We start from the raw sequence: 13125 nt of genomic DNA, 5'->3' as shown, positions 1-13125 counted from the left end.
ACTTCACTTCTCCTCCTCTTCACTGCTCGTCTTTTCAACTTTCAGGTAAGGACATTTTTGGGGTTATTCACTTCTCCACTGATTGGCTTTATTCCAATCTCTGAACCTTTATTTAGGTTCAAATGTTGAGAGCACATATTGACATCACTCTGACACTGGTCAGATGTACAGAATTGCATTTGTGCATCATATTTATGCACATTTGTCTTTGCAGTAAAGATGCAAAACAGTGCCGATGAAAGTTGAATGTTACTGACATGCTTCCACTTTGTCATGTTCAATGTTACACGTTGACAATGATGTCCCATCCTTTATCTGCCGTAAAGAAACAGGAGCTGCTATCTGTGCATCTGGAGGAAACTGAGAACGCCGCCTCTAACACTGTCTCCTCTGTCGCACCGTCCAGTCTCAGCTGTGTCTGCGAGATCAGGAGCTAAGATGACTTTCTACGATGACATTTACCCATTCTACCTTCTACAAAGGACTTCCTTCATCTTCAGCGGCCGCTTGTTCACCATTATCCTGGTGTTCCTTGTGCTCGCAGTGAGTCTTCTCCTCATTCTGCCAGGGATACGAGGGAAGTCGGTGAGTGCGAGTCATCAGGTTAACTATTACTCATATCACAAAACCTCAGAGATGCCGTCGCCCCTCTGTGCTTGTTAGGATGATTTAACTTGATTGTTTCCACCTTTTTATCCTATGCACCAAAATAAAATTCATTCTCTTATTTCACTTCCAATCAGAGGCTGTTCTGGATGTTTAGAATAATCATCAGCTTGTTCATAGGTGCGGTGATAGTGGGTGAGTTTTGTTTTGTTATCATCATCGTTAAATACATCAGAGATTTTCAGTTCCCTGGCCTCATGATAAACCTTTATGATCTTTCCTCCACAGCTCTCAACTTTACTAACGACTGGGCCGAGGCCAGGATGACCACGACTGCCACTTACAAGTCTTTCAGCAATGCCGTGGTCAACGCTACAATCGGCCTGCACGTCGGACTGTACGGCATCAACGTCACTCTGAAGGGTGAGTCGCTGCGGTTGTGTGTGGTTAAATTTACATACTGGTGGCTGTAATGTTCCAGAGAAGAGTTACATGTTTTAAGCTGGTATTTTAGGTGCATTTATCTTAGTGCACGTGCCTGAGTTTACATTTCTTTTCTCTCAGGCAATCCTGTTGTGCAGTTCAACGAGACCATCGACTACAATGAGATGTTCAGCTGGCACGACACCATTGAAGAAGAGTACGAGGAAGCTCTGGAGAAAGGTTTACCCAATCCCATCCTGTATATCGCTGAGAAATTCACCCTCAGCAGCCCGTGTGGACTCATCTTCCATTACAGATACTCTGGGCGATACGCCTCCGCGACCCTCTGGTAACCACACGTCACCCACAGCATGATGTTATGCAGTTGAATTCAGCAGTTAGCAGGAAACAATAATGGCTTCCCACTTCCACAGGACAGCGTTTTGCTGCTGGATGCTTGCCAATATCTTGTTTTCTATGCCGGTCATCCTGTACGCTGGTTACATGATGATTGCGACGGCCGCCTTCATCTTCTTCTCCATGGCCTCCTTCTCCACTGTCATGAATGCGCCACAGTGTGTTTTCTCTATAGGAACCGACTCCTTCGAAACAGCGTACAGCCACTCATTCTGGCTGGCTCTAGCTACAGGTACAGATACATGGCTGCAGATGTTTTGTCCTTGCAATATATTTCACAGATCATACTGGAAGATGGTGATTTCTAGTAACTGAGTTGATTTCCAGGTGTCCTGTGCACCATCATTGGGATCCTGGTGGTGATGTTCGATTTCATGATGCCAGAGAAGATGAAGGAGGCATTCAGTGGTGGCATCGACAGTTATGAAGATGAGGATGGTACTAACGAGGAGGGATACCTGAATTCAATTTTTCTTGAAGGAGTGACGATTTCCCCATTGACATCACAAGTTAGCATGGTAAGTTGGTAGAATTAAGAATAAAGAGGGTGATAATTCTTCTACTGCCACCCTTGTAAATATTAGCTGCTTGTTAATGGAGTAGTCATTTATCTACAAGCAGCAATAGAGAATTATTCATTGTTGTCTTATTTTGGATATTTGAAAAATGGGACCAATTCAATATTATAGAATTGCGAAAATGTAAAATGAATATACTAGATCAGCACTTAAATTAAATGGGCTCTTCCCTGAGACATACAACATCCTCACATGAGGTTTTGTGGTAATCCTTTTGCTAGTTTTTGCATGATCCTGCTAAATAAAAGACAAACAAAACCTCCTGGGTGGAGGTAATGAATCACAGGTATGGTGAAATGTTTATAAACCAGGAATAAAACCATTAACCCCTCCTTTGCTGCTCATTTACTACAATCATTTGTTTTCTGTTTCAGGTTCATATATGAAGCCGTCCCATATTTCCCTGATGGAACTTCTCCATCCACTACTTGAAGATTTATTTTGTGAATGTGCAAATGATTCTGTGTTTGTTTGAAATACCTAACTGAGAATGTAAGTGTTAATTTAGAAGTGATTTACTGTAAAAAAGAATTGTAAAGTTCATGTTAGAGTAGTTGTAAATAGATTATATTAACTTGTATGGGATCCATACAATGTGGATATACATTTATATGGGCATTATGGATAATGTTACTGTCACTGTTTAACTCATTGAATGTGTATAAAAATGGACGCCCATGTCTGTACAGTAATGATCGTGGAGTGGAGCCACCGTATCAAGGTCCCGCAAATAATTACGCTCTCAACCAATCATGAGTCAGTCTCAACTGTCAATCATGATGTTTCACTCCATACTTATAGCTCAAGTAAGTGTTTAAACCAAATTCACTTAGCACTGACACTCAGTGCCATAAGAACTACTTTCAAATCTGAGAAAGTGCTATTTACAGTGCACTTTTTAGTTTGGTCCATGTTGTTAACTAACATGGAGGAGGCAATGTTTATGAACGATACTGCAGCCAGCCACAAGAGGGCATTCAAGATGATTTGGCTTCACTTTTTGAGCTGACATTTCCTCCATCTTGATATGAAGTCTATGTTTCAACCCATTTAATTTGGATTACCTTGACATTTCATAGCCAGTGCAGGATTCCTAGCGGTGCACGCAGGTTGCTGATGGGCACTTTAATTTGTGCATACTTTCAGAGCGGCGTCACCCCCCCTCCCCCCTCCCCAAAAATGTGAAAACACAAGAGGAAACAACCCATGAAAGTTCAAACCATCAATTGCTAAACGAAGCAAATGTATTTTATTGTCGTATCTGTTTGTTTTTTGCAGCAACACCTTAATAAATTAAAGACAAGCGAGTGTTCAGCAGTGAGTCTGTGTTTTTTTTTGTGTGTTTTAACATTACATTCAGTAATGTGTGTTTTTATACATTCTTGTACGCTCTGGTAAAGATAATGATAACCCATACTGTATGTCTTTGAAAAGTCTGTGTGTGTCTTTGGCCGTCAGCATCACCATAATACACATAGTCTAGTGCCTTTGTACAGCATATTATCATCTTCTTTAAATATTTACTGTAATAGATTATCATGTCAGATTGAGACTTAATCCCTGGTCAGTAATTCTTCATAATAACATGCATATACTGTAGGAGTAATATGGCCTTTCCAATCGAGTCCTTGAGTAATCCAAAGTATTTACAGTAGAAGTACATTTTTAAACTCCATACACATTATAAAAATGACTAAATAAAAAATAAATGTACCAATTTATCTCTTCATAAGAAAATAACCATGACCTTAAAGCTACTTCTCCTCATCACCAGAAACTCACGTACAGTACTACAGACAGAGTATTCACATTGTAAGGCCATTATGACAATGTAATTCGAGACGAAACCTGAAAATGAGAACTGGGTGTTCTTTACAGCATTGCAACGAGAGGCCGAAAAAAAATAAAATGATAGAAAAATAAATTCTCCTCGTCCCACCGAGCCGCCTGTCCGTCGTCTGTCTGTCAGCGGTCGTCACACGGCACAGACATGCAGAGCTGCAGTGGGCCAATCCATGCAGGGACTCTATATGTAGACGGGTGTCTCCTGTCCTGTCAGCAGTCGGAACATCACAGCCGGCATCGTCTTCATGTTGATCTGACAGAGACAAGACGAGCATTACACTGCCAACTTTAAGAGTCCACTTGTAGAGGCACAGTCACTATTCACATCACTTGAATCTGAGTCAGAGGAGAGCTTAGATCCATTCATGACAAGCTTTTAGGGACAAATTTATAACTGGCTTCTGCTTCACATTACCGATATTTACACTTATTAATACTTTCTTTATTTTGTATATTCATTTTATTTGTTGTCAAGAACTTTTGAGTTGCATTGTATGGAATTAAAATAAATTTCTGGCAAACTAAATCTTCACAAACTATCAACCTCCATGTTTTGCACTATGTACTACTAAGCTTTTATCATTAAGGTTTAAATATTTAACCGAGCTATTTTCATTAAAGATTGTTTGTGATTTATAGATCAGATCTGAACCAGTCTCAAACTGATCTAATTTGTGTGTGTTTCTTTAAAAGGCCTGCATGGCTCAGTGCTCGGTGTGCCTCAGTAATTACTGAAAACTGCCATCTTGTGGCATGCAGACTTCTTACCTCACCCACTGACACGGACAGGTTTTGGACGATCTTCTCGTGTGCCATGGCAACAACACTCTGGCCGTTTATTTCAATGATTCTGTGTCCAACACGAACACCGCCTCGCTCTGCAATGCCACCTCGCATCAGACTGCAGATCTGAGGGTGTGAGAAAGATTCTGTGACTGCATCAAAAACACTGGTGCTCTTCAGAAGTAGCCAACCATTCATTTTTAGCCTGACTCTAAAGTTTAGTGTCACGCTGCTCACTGACAAGGGCTTACTCACAATGCCGTTCTGAACACTGAAGCCCAGCTGGAACTTGAGATCAGGTCTCTTGATGAGGACGGTTGTGACAGGAGGACAGCTCACGATGCTCAGCTTCACCTTCACCTGATTCTTTAGACCCTGAAACAAAAACACATAAGCTTATTTTAAAAGGACAACTTTAAATAGAATAGAATAGAATTGCAAACAAAAAGAGTTCTTGCAGTCTTTCTGTGGACTGAATGTGACTTTGTTGAGTGAGGAATTATTAAGGCCTTTTTAAAAACATTTTAGTTGGCAGAGGAACTCTATAGCGCCTCCCGGAGCTCACATGCTCAAACTGGCTGAAGAGATGATGGGAGCTTTCTTCAGCATGCCATCGTGTCCTTGGGGAAATACATCAAACCCCAAATTTTGCTGTGGTGGCAGATTGTGACTGGTGCATATATGCACAGTATGACTTGTGTGTGAATGGGTGAATGGCAAAAACTTTAAAGTGCTTGTAAAGTGGACAGACTAGAAAAGATCTGTACAAATACAGACCATTCAGAGCTACAGACCCTAAAGTTTCACTTAAGTGACATTTATTTAGATTTGAACCCACATGAATCTACCTGCTAAACACAAGTGGAACAAATCCACAGCTGAAGATATTAAATCCACTACTTATAACTTTTTGTTATGTTTGCTCACTTTACAAAAATATATAGTCTTTTTTTAAAACAATAATTCGATTCAAATGTATATTTTTGAAATACATAATAACATCATGAATTGGTACTAATGGGCTTGGATCAATGTTTTGTTTTCACGTGATGTTGGCTGTGTTTTTGCATAATAATGTGGATAGAATAACTTAACATTACAATGGTATGGTTTCATATTAACATATACCTGTTTCTATCCATTTTAATTTATTAGGGTGTCATCAGAGGTTGTAGTTTGTGCTAGAGATAGACCTTTTTGTTGTGAAGTTAGGATTGAGGCACAGTTTAGACTCTGTAAACACTAACTCGAGCTCCCTGAGAAGCTCTGTACCTTGATGATGCCCTGACACGTGGCCAACGGCAGCCCCACCAGGCTGGTGTCATTAATGGACATGATCTGGTCACCGACGCTGAGTTTTCCCGAGCGAGCTGCGGGGCCGCTGTTCAGCATACTGGCCAGGATAACGGTGGGCAGGATGGAGCCCCAGCCGGACTCCACGATCACCACACCGAGGCTCTCCCCTTTCTGTTTCTCCACGTGCAGCTGGAAAGAAGAAAAAGCATCAATTGAAGTTTCTTGAATGTGAGATTCTGCCTAAATCATTCATGGTTACCATCATTCATTACGCCTCATGAAAAAAACATTGCACCTCTTTACAGTTGTCTGAGTTTGAGAAATGGACAAGGTCGTCGTGGTACATTTCCTGGGAGTTGATGATGTCGCTGTATTGTTTCTGGCTCAAGTCGGTGGGGTTGATGCCGTTGGCTCGCAGGAACTCTCTGTAGGCCACACTAAAGGCCTGACCAATGGACTGTGCGATCAGCTGTGCCTGTGGGAAGGGGAGCGTTTGGGGAAAACCACTCAGAATAAAGGATATCCCAGTTGACCACAGCAAAGAGGTGAGAGGGATCACGGTGGTTAAAGTGACCACAAGATAAATAAAGTTGAGCGTAAACCCAAAAGTACACGAGTATCCATAGTCAAGCACACAACACTCACATCCTCGGACTCAAAGACGTGGCAGACCATCCTGTACTGAGTCGTCCCTTCGCCGTTTGAATCGGGAGATTCTGAAAATTCCTCTGGTGAAGCCTGAGACACGCGCCTCCGAGCCATCAGAACCACAATGCTACCAATGTCTGCGATGTAAGAGATGGTACGCAAGGCACTGTCCATCATTGTCTCCTATGGAGCAACAAGAATATGAAATATTGTTGTTGTTTAGCTAAATATTCTTCATCCATCCATCTGTACCACTTATCCTTTGAGGTTCCGGGAAGAGCTGGAGCCAATCTTAGCTGACATTGAGTGAGAAGCTGGATACAATCTGGAAAAGTCCCCTGCATATCACAGGGCCAACATTTTTTGTGTGTTTTGTTTTATTGTTTATCTGCTTTCAATTGTTACGTCTGTGTCTGTATCTTGTTTTACTCATCATTTATACTTTTGTGCCTTCTATGTGCTATTTAACTTTTATCCATGTTGTCCATGATTTTATAAGAATTTATGTGAAGTGTCTTTTTTTTATACATATACATATATGTTGATTGTATGTTTAAACCGTCTACCTACTAGGGACTGCAGATGCAAACTAGCCTACGTAGGAAAATTTGGCACATTTACATACACACAAAGTTCTCAGTTACTGACCTGTGTGTCAGCGTTCAGCACTTTGACAGCTTTAGTGGAGATGAACAGGTCGACTTCTGTCATCATCTGAGAGTCTTCATCCTGGCTCTTTTAAATAAATAACATTTTTTAAATTAGTTTTCTGTATTTTTATCTCACAACATAAACTTTGAGCTTATTGTCCAAACACATAGACTGTGCATAGGTTTATATTCAGACAGATATACAATATTACATCTGTCTGAATATAAATAATATATACTTTATATACAGTCTGTCATCAAAACACTGACACGAGGAAGAACTGTAGGCAAAAAAGGAATAACAGCTCCACCGTGTGGTAACAAAAATAATCTACTGCACTGCTGACGTTTCATTCATAGTTAACCTGCCAATACAGATACATCTATACACTTGAAAAAATGTTTTTAAATAAATTATTTGAAAAGTGCTTGGAGCATAAACGTCTGCCAGTACTGAACAAGTCTCTTCTTTAAACCTGCAAACAAAATCCTGAGAATCAGGTTCAAATCTCCATTAATCTGACAATTAATGCTCCAGAAGCATTAACATGACTAAACAGGATCCTAGATCCAGAATCGAATCATTTACACCTGAGTCTGTTTCTATGTGTGGCAGATTTAAAGATTCAGAAACCAAAACAATGCTCATGACTGCCTCCCTGAAGATTTACCTTGATACGACTGACAGCTTCTTGAGCCTGGGACATGCGAATAGACTTGGATGGATTTTTATCAGACAACACCTGAGTGCAGCCAAGGTAGTTCGCAGCGAAGATGATCCCGTCAATAAGGTCCTCTGGCTCACAGGGACCTGGGACTATGCAGCAGAACAAACACCTCGCGTTGTGACACACTAACACGCAGCATTGATAAACTATATCAAAATAGATATGATATATTTTAATGAATAAGAAGGACATTCTGAGATATTTACCATCTTCAAAGCTGGGGAAAGAAGAAGCCTCCTGTGTTTTCTTTAAAATAAGGTATTAGTTATTAGTTAGTTTGATTTCAAGTGTATTTGTGTGTATTGTGGTTAATCGTTAAAATATAAATGTGTGAATTAAAAAAGATGACATTATGAGGGTGAATTTACAAAGTCACACATTTAAAGTTGCCGATTTCCTTCTTTGATGGATCAGATGAAACAGATGAAAGCACATGTTCACCTTGGGTGTGTTGGCCATCTCTGCAGGGACGAGCTCCTGACAATGAGGCCTCCTCAGCTGCTCCACCACATCCTCAGGCATCACGGCTGTGCTTGGCTTCTCACCCTGTTGTACACAAAAATCTGCTTTAACTTGGCCAAGTCTTGTTTTAAATGTTTCTTGTTGTCCCACATGGAAAAAGGGGACAAAGAGTATTTGTGGCACAAGCATTAACAAACACAAGCTACGGAGGATGAGATCAGGCCTGTGCGCTGTGGTTACCTGCTGGGTTTTCTCTGGCCGTCTCTGCCTCTCCTCCAGCGGCTCCCTCTGTTGTTGTGGTGTGTGCTGAGGAGCAGGCAAGGGTTTGGTGACCCTGGCTTTGTTCTCCTGGCCGTTGGCAGAAGGGGGACTGGGTCTGGGAACTGGGGGAGTCTCTTGGCGAGACTGTGGCTTCTGGGCATCTGCAGGTGACTGTGCGTGGGAATGACGGGGTGGCGGAGGAGGATGTTGTTTACTGGAACCAGACTTAGCTTTGGTGCGAACAGCTGCCTTTTTGCAGTCCCTCACTGAAGCCTTTGGACGCTGTTCAGTGCTGTTGGTCGAGCATCGTTTGATCCCAGAGACAATATGCTCAGTGTCCTCTGCTGTTCCCCTCCTCCCTCGTCCTTTGCCCTGCCTCTCCCTCTCTTTTGAACCCATGTGGGATGACTCACACTTCTTACTGGCTCCTTGGATATTAGGGTTTCTTGTAACCCGGGTGACATCTTCTCTTTCCCTTTCATCGCCTCCCTTTCTAATTTTTTCATTATCATTGCCAGGATAAAGGCTGGTTGGTCTTTGAACAGTGTTCACTGTCTCCTCTAAATCCTCTATAAACCTGGCCCCATCCAGCACCTCCTCTATCTCATCTCCGTCACTATAAACAAACCTGTTCTCTTGGCCCTTCTCTGCTCCCTTCTCTGCTTCATCCACAGGAATGGGGACACAGTGTGACCTGAAGCGATGGCCCGTCTTGAGAGGCTTAGTGTTAGACTGCGATCCCTCACATATTTCTGTACTATGACGAACTCTGGGAGTGAACTGGTCAACAGCGCTGCTGTTCTCATTAATATTATCACCTCCTGCATGCTTTATGTAGCCAGCATCCTCGGGACAGTACTGCTTGTAATACCTCATGTCCACCATGCCCTCCCTGTTCAAATGCAGCACCTCGTCATAGTCCTGCTCAACATCAGAGCCCACGTTGTCGTACTCAGAGCAGGTGTCCTCCATGTCCTCGGGACTGGGGTCAGAGCTCATGTAAAAGTGTTTGGCAGAAGCAGGAGGCGTCAGCTGGTCGGTGTTGTCATCCTTGAAGGTGTGAGGTGGTTGCTCAGACGCCTCCCTCACCGAACCCTGCTGCTCCTCGTGGCTCTGTTTGGTGAGTCCTGTACTGGGGCACGGTGGAGGGTTGGGAGCCAATATTTTGGAAATGGTTCCTGTTTTTTTACCATGAGCCATCACTGGCCCTGCATGCCCACCACTGTCAACCCTGTTAACATAAATAGATAACCAATTGTTTTATTTATCAGTTAAGTAAAATAAATTTGTAGTAAATGTTTACTTCATGCTATCAACAACACCATGCTGCCTGTTTCCTAGTTCTCAGAAAAGTCACTGAACAAATCCTAGCTTTTATAATTAAGCTTACATTCATTTTCTAACATGCATGGACACTCTGTCATGTGTATTTATGATGTTTTATATGTGATCTACCGTGTGTAATTTCTCTGAGTTGTTTGCTGTGAATTGTTGTAATGTCTTTTATATTGTGTTGCCAAGGGACCAAACTAAATGGCACTAGAGTACACACATCCACCACGGCCCAACAGACCCCTTATGACATCACATTTAAATTCACTAGATCAGGGATTTTTGGACTTGCACCAGATTGCACAAAAACAGCATATCTTGCATTGTTAAAGAAAGTGAAAAACCATTCCTGGATCTGCCCCGTGATCTGCACTAACATTTAATGGGATCTTTTTTGGGTCAGCCCTCCACAAATATGGAAATCAGTTGAGTAGTTTTAGAGTAATCCTGCTAACAAACAAACACGGATGAAACTTAACCTCCTTTGTGGAAGTAATGAGTTGTGTGTGTCCCGCTCAATTGTTGTGTTGTGCATGGCCTCTGTTAAATAAACAGATAAACTATTTATTGGAACTAATATTGTCTAAATCAATTATCGCAGCGTCTCTTTCTCTGTAAATACACAAATTATTAAGCCATTAAGATTAATTTCAGGAGCAAAACCACCTCTTCACTTGTTTGTTAGGATAAAACCCAACGACACTAACAGAGCAGCACTCAAACACCAGACTTAAATGACTTGTGGCTAGTGATTATTTTCAATAACTGACTAAATGTCTTTGTTTCGCACGTCAAACAAGTATCCACTGATGAACGTCATACTGATCTACATTCATCCATTATTTCTGCACCCTCAGCACCCACACACGTGTCATATCACCCCTTTTGTCTGCTGATGTTGTTTGTTATCTGCCGTCTTGCTTTGTTGTGTCTGCTCTAATTCTGTCCTGATGTCCTGCAGAACAGGAAACCTGCTGTACAACTACTCTAAGTGAGCAGAGCCAGCAGCATGCAGTGTTTCTTTTCTGTTTGATCATTGTTTACTTATAGTTCTTACAAAGACGCATCCCAGAATAATCCATACAGTGTGGTTATAGTGTGTGTGCCAGATTTATGATTCATGGCTTATAGTCTCTGAGGATACTGTGTGTGGAACAGTACATCATTCTCTTGACATCTGAAAAGCAGCTCTGAATAAATGTTTGACCTGGACCAAAGCACACCAAAACAGCCTGTGTATTGGCAAATGGACAGATAATGTTATAGCTCAACAAGAATGTAAACACAACTGGTAGAAATCAAGTATCTGTGTCCTCTTGTTTGTGATTTTTTATGTATTTTAGGAGCCAAACAACAGTAAAAAAGAAGCCATATACCCATCACGACTCAGTTGCATGAATCAAACTAAGTCATATGTCCCTATAGAGGTGAATTTATTTGTCGATTGATTAGTGGATTAGCAGAAGTTTAATCTGCAACTATTTTGAAAATCAGTTCATTGCATTTTATCACGTGAAATCTCTCAGTTCAGCGGTTCCAGCCCCTGAAATGTGAACATATACGTCTGTGATACTCATTTTTGATGGGCCCATTTCACTACTTACTATGGCCCAAGCAATCTATTATCTATTATCAATCTATTATTAATATATTCATTAGCAAAATAATAGACCCTTTTTATGGCAGCCATTTTGACATGAAATAATAGGTAAACATACACACACACAAACACACACACACACACACACACACACACACACACACAGACTTTGGCGTTAAATTGACCTTAACTGATTTCTTGGAGATTTACTTACTTATACTTGCCTAACCCTTACCTTAATCTAAACCTAATCTAAACCTAAACCTAAACTTAAAACATGACCTCACCTTCAAATGCAATGATTTATTTTATAGGGACTTGTTTTTGTCCCCATAAAGAAAACAGGGCCCCACAATATGAATGTTTAAACACGAATATATATATATTTATATTCACATGTATATCTCATGTGTTTTGGCTTGCTTGGCTCCTCGGTTTAAAATCATATATACTGTGTGTGTACTGGATCTGCTGCCACTACACGCCCTGTATAAACATGTCATCATCACCAAGCCCTCATCTCAACATGAAGCATCTTGTGGCTGTACTGGAAACACTGCTGTGCTGTTGTGGCTCAAGCTTTTCTTTGGGGGGGGGGATTCAACACTGTGGTCACAGCAGTGTCGATCAGATCAGATGAAACTGAAATGGTGGTGGTCTTAACCCCCATAATAAACCACGCAGACCTCATCATGACCTCTCTGCTAATTGAAAACAATAGGGACCATCGCAATCCCCCTTCTCACGCATGTTGCCCTGCCCTTTGCGGATCTGCGGTGGTATTTAATAAAGCCATTACGCCGAACTTTTGCCGCAGCATGTGCCGCATGTGGACGCCGCACTCACATCTGGCCACAAATCGATAACATAACCGGACATATGGTTTTCCCTGCGCGTACATTGTAGTGTGCGTTAATGGAGCCCACTCCCTCCACACACACGCACACAACACACACACACACACACACACACACACACACACACACGCTGCTGGCTTCAGCATCTGTAAGCATCATATCATCATCATCATCCTGCTGCTGCTGTAATTCACATCGACCTTGATGTGGAGGCTGCAGCGAGCTGACATGCAGCTCAGAGGCTGATGCTGGAGCCCATCACAGCATTGTCCTCCTCAGACCTGCTCTTCTCGGGGCCTATTTGTGTAAATGCATCACTGTGACATTTTAATCCGTCCACGCATACACACGAGTCCAGCGTGTTTCCACTCACCAGCATCAGTCCCGTCGCTGTCCCTCCATGTGAAACACGCCCGTGTGCCGATCACATCTGGTTTGCTCTCCGGAATGGTGAGTTTTGAATAAAAGCCGCACAGCAGCCCAGGAACGTGTGTAAGAAAATACACCCCCCACTCCACCCTCCATTATGTGCTCACTGCCCCCCAACATCACACACACACACACACACACACACACACACACACATACACACCGTGTGAGGTCTGCACAGCCAAACATTCTCTAAATAAGCGATCATTT

General features: G+C 42.0%; 2 protein-coding genes across 2 annotated transcripts; one reads left to right on the top strand and one right to left on the bottom strand.

The window, feature by feature from the left end:
* The first annotated feature begins 437 nt into the window (after nt 1-437).
* duox2 (dual oxidase 2) lies at nt 438-3185 on the top strand. Its single transcript, XM_020078580.2, has 7 exons — nt 438-585; nt 744-801; nt 895-1029; nt 1171-1378; nt 1464-1678; nt 1774-1964; nt 2399-3185. The coding sequence occupies exons 1-7, from the start codon at nt 439-441 to the stop codon at nt 2408-2410; spliced, it is 966 nt and encodes a 321-aa protein (XP_019934139.1). The 5' UTR covers nt 438; the 3' UTR covers nt 2411-3185.
* A 46-nt stretch (nt 3186-3231) lies between these two features.
* apba2a (amyloid beta (A4) precursor protein-binding, family A, member 2a) lies at nt 3232-13018 on the bottom strand. Its single transcript, XM_020078404.2, has 12 exons — nt 12860-13018; nt 8677-9928; nt 8416-8520; nt 8181-8220; nt 7918-8063; nt 7245-7331; nt 6594-6779; nt 6244-6423; nt 5925-6137; nt 4908-5027; nt 4638-4778; nt 3232-4122 (listed from the first exon to the last, which is right to left on the bottom strand). Exons 2-12 carry the CDS (start codon nt 9895-9897, stop codon nt 4051-4053), a joined length of 2511 nt encoding a protein of 836 aa, XP_019933963.2. The 5' UTR covers nt 9898-9928; nt 12860-13018; the 3' UTR covers nt 3232-4050.
* Between the last annotated feature and the right edge of the window lie 107 nt (nt 13019-13125).

The sequence above is a fragment of the Paralichthys olivaceus genome, chromosome 7 (genome assembly GCF_024713975.1).
Source record: "Paralichthys olivaceus isolate ysfri-2021 chromosome 7, ASM2471397v2, whole genome shotgun sequence".
Classification (NCBI taxonomy): Eukaryota; Metazoa; Chordata; class Actinopteri; order Pleuronectiformes; family Paralichthyidae; genus Paralichthys; species Paralichthys olivaceus.
Note: the sequence above shows the minus strand (reverse complement) of the source record. Positions and strands in the feature narration are given on the sequence as shown.